Below are 2,243 nucleotides of genomic sequence, written 5' to 3'. Positions count from 1 at the left end.
GGGGCACGAACCCGTGTCCCCTGCATCGGCAGGCGGACTCTCAGCCACTGCGCCACCAGGGAAGCCCTAATAGGACGTATTTTTTAACAGAATGCCCTTTATTGAGCCTTCAGACCTTCTCTTTAAACCCCTAGTTTTTCTTCTGTTGCTGTTTTTTATTTTTTAATACAGAAAACGAAAGGTTAATTCTCAGCCAAAAAACTATGAAACAATTCATTTAAATCCATAGACTGCCATACTGTCTCCTTCTTAAACAGACGTTTAATTAGTAATTCCTAGATAAGGAAAGTAGATGCACATGGTGAAAGACAGCTGTTTTCAGCCTCGGTTTTCTGTGTGCTTTGATTACAGAAAGCACTCCAAAGACCTCTGCCAGCTGCAGCCCTGCACCCGAATCACCGATGAGCTCTAGCGAATCAGTGAAGAGTTTGACTGAACTGGTCCAGCAGCCCTGTCCCCCCATTGAAACAAGTAAGGATGGCAAACCGCCAGAACCCAGCGACCCGCCCGCTTCAGACTCCCAGCCCACCACCCCACTGCCTCTCTCCGGACACTCGGCTCTCAGCATTCAAGAGCTGGTGGCCATGTCTCCAGAGCTGGACACCTACGGCATAACCAAGAGGGTCAAGGAGGTGCTGACCGACAACAACCTGGGTAGGTTCCCTCCCCAACTGCTCGGTCAGGAGGTGGCAGGTCGTCTCCTGTTGGGAGTTCTCAGGAGGAGCGAGTGGAAGGGGGGGCCTCAGGCTGAGCCAGCCAAAGGGTTTAAACGTTCACACGCTGCCTGTAAGAACCTAAAACGTCCTACAGTTGTGAGCACTAAGGGTTCCTGAGGGTGTTAGAGGTCTAGGGTCAGTCCCAGCCCAGCCCAGCCCAACCCCGCCCCTGCACCCCAACCAGGACCTCTTGGAAGACAGGCATGCCGGCCGGAGCCAACTCAGGCCATACACTCCGACCACCAATGGGGGCATGCCCAGTGGAGCTCTGAATCCTGGCGGGGGGTGGGGGGTGGGGGGGCAGGGATTGTGCAGAGCCGGGCAGAGTCAGCTGAGCCCAGTAGCATCTGGATGGCGTCACGGGAGAGCCCGACAGGCAGGGTTCAGATGTGCTGTGAAGGCAAATCTGTGATCTGAGGGGTGAAACTTTTCACACCAGGGAGACGACTTCCTCCTCTTTGAGCAGAAGAGGCTCCATCGCCGCGTCACCCCTGGATTTAGAGATGAGAGGCATCTTCTTGGTTGCTCCAGCTGGTCTTGGCTTCTCCGGGAAAGAAGCTGCCTCCCCTGCCAGGGTGTGTGAGAGGAGTAATAGACACAGAGGGGGCCAAGTTACAGATGAATTAGGCAGCTTAGTCAAGACCCAGTTATCCTCTTAACCTTTGACCTGGGATCTTGGGGTGTTCATGGGTTAGTCTCTTAAAGTCATAGCAGGATGTGTGTGTGTGCACACATTTTAAAGGGTGAGGGTCAGTAGCTTTCTTCAGGCTCTCAAATACGTCTGGGACTCAAAAATGATTGAGAAGCCACTGCTGTGAAACCTCTAAAAGTAATACAGATAGTTTTCTAAGAATAATCTCTTGATTTCCGCCCCCCGCCCCATGCAACTGGGTGGATCAAGTAACTAGCTGTTCATATATATCGCTTTCCTGAACATAACAAGCTCCATGGAACGAAATGAGATTCACTTGCCAGATGAGAATTAGGTAAAATTTGTTTGAAATGACCACAACGAAAAAATAGTAAAGGACCTAGGATGTGTTTATAGGTTAAACTGAGAGTTTGAAAAGCAGAGAAACCACAGGTTTACCAAAATCAGTAAATGTATATCTCAGTTAAAATGACTGGTATCCAAAAAACTTAATTTCTCAAATCCAAAGCCTTCCATGCAGTAAACTTTTGCTTAGAGTCCCGCTTCTTACGAGGCAGTGCTCTTGTAACTGCTGTAAGTGCAGCTGGGGGTGTTTCCCTCTCACAGATGGAGGACATGAGCCGCAGGGGCAACAAGCCGGTTGTCCACGGTCCCCCTGCACTAAGGGGCAGAGCCGGTGTCGTGATCCATAGGCTTTATGGTACCAGACACTGGCCTCTGATCCCGGTCTCCACTTCCACTAGCAGTCCTGTTCATTTAAGTCCTCCCATCCAGGCCTTCAGGTTGTGCCTGGTTCTCGTGCGTACCTTTAAAAGTGGTGGGGGCTTCCCTGGTGGCGCAGTGGTTGAGAGTCCGCCTGCCGATGCAGGGGACAC

At 51.2% G+C, this 2,243-nt stretch overlaps 1 protein-coding gene across 1 annotated transcript in view; it reads left to right on the top strand.

Annotated features, from left to right (window-relative positions):
- The window catches only part of CUX1 (cut like homeobox 1), a 359,467-nt gene that overhangs the window by 342,776 nt on the left and 14,448 nt on the right, over window positions 1-2,243 (top strand). Inside the window, 1 exon segment of the mRNA XM_007468893.1 lies at window positions 352-654. Coding sequence (XP_007468955.1) covers window positions 352-654 — 303 coding nt within the window.

Source organism: Lipotes vexillifer, unplaced genomic scaffold (assembly GCF_000442215.2).
Source record: "Lipotes vexillifer unplaced genomic scaffold, Lipotes_vexillifer_v1.1 scaffold12, whole genome shotgun sequence".
Classification (NCBI taxonomy): Eukaryota; Metazoa; Chordata; class Mammalia; order Artiodactyla; family Lipotidae; genus Lipotes; species Lipotes vexillifer.
This window is presented reverse-complemented; position numbering and strand designations above follow the sequence as displayed.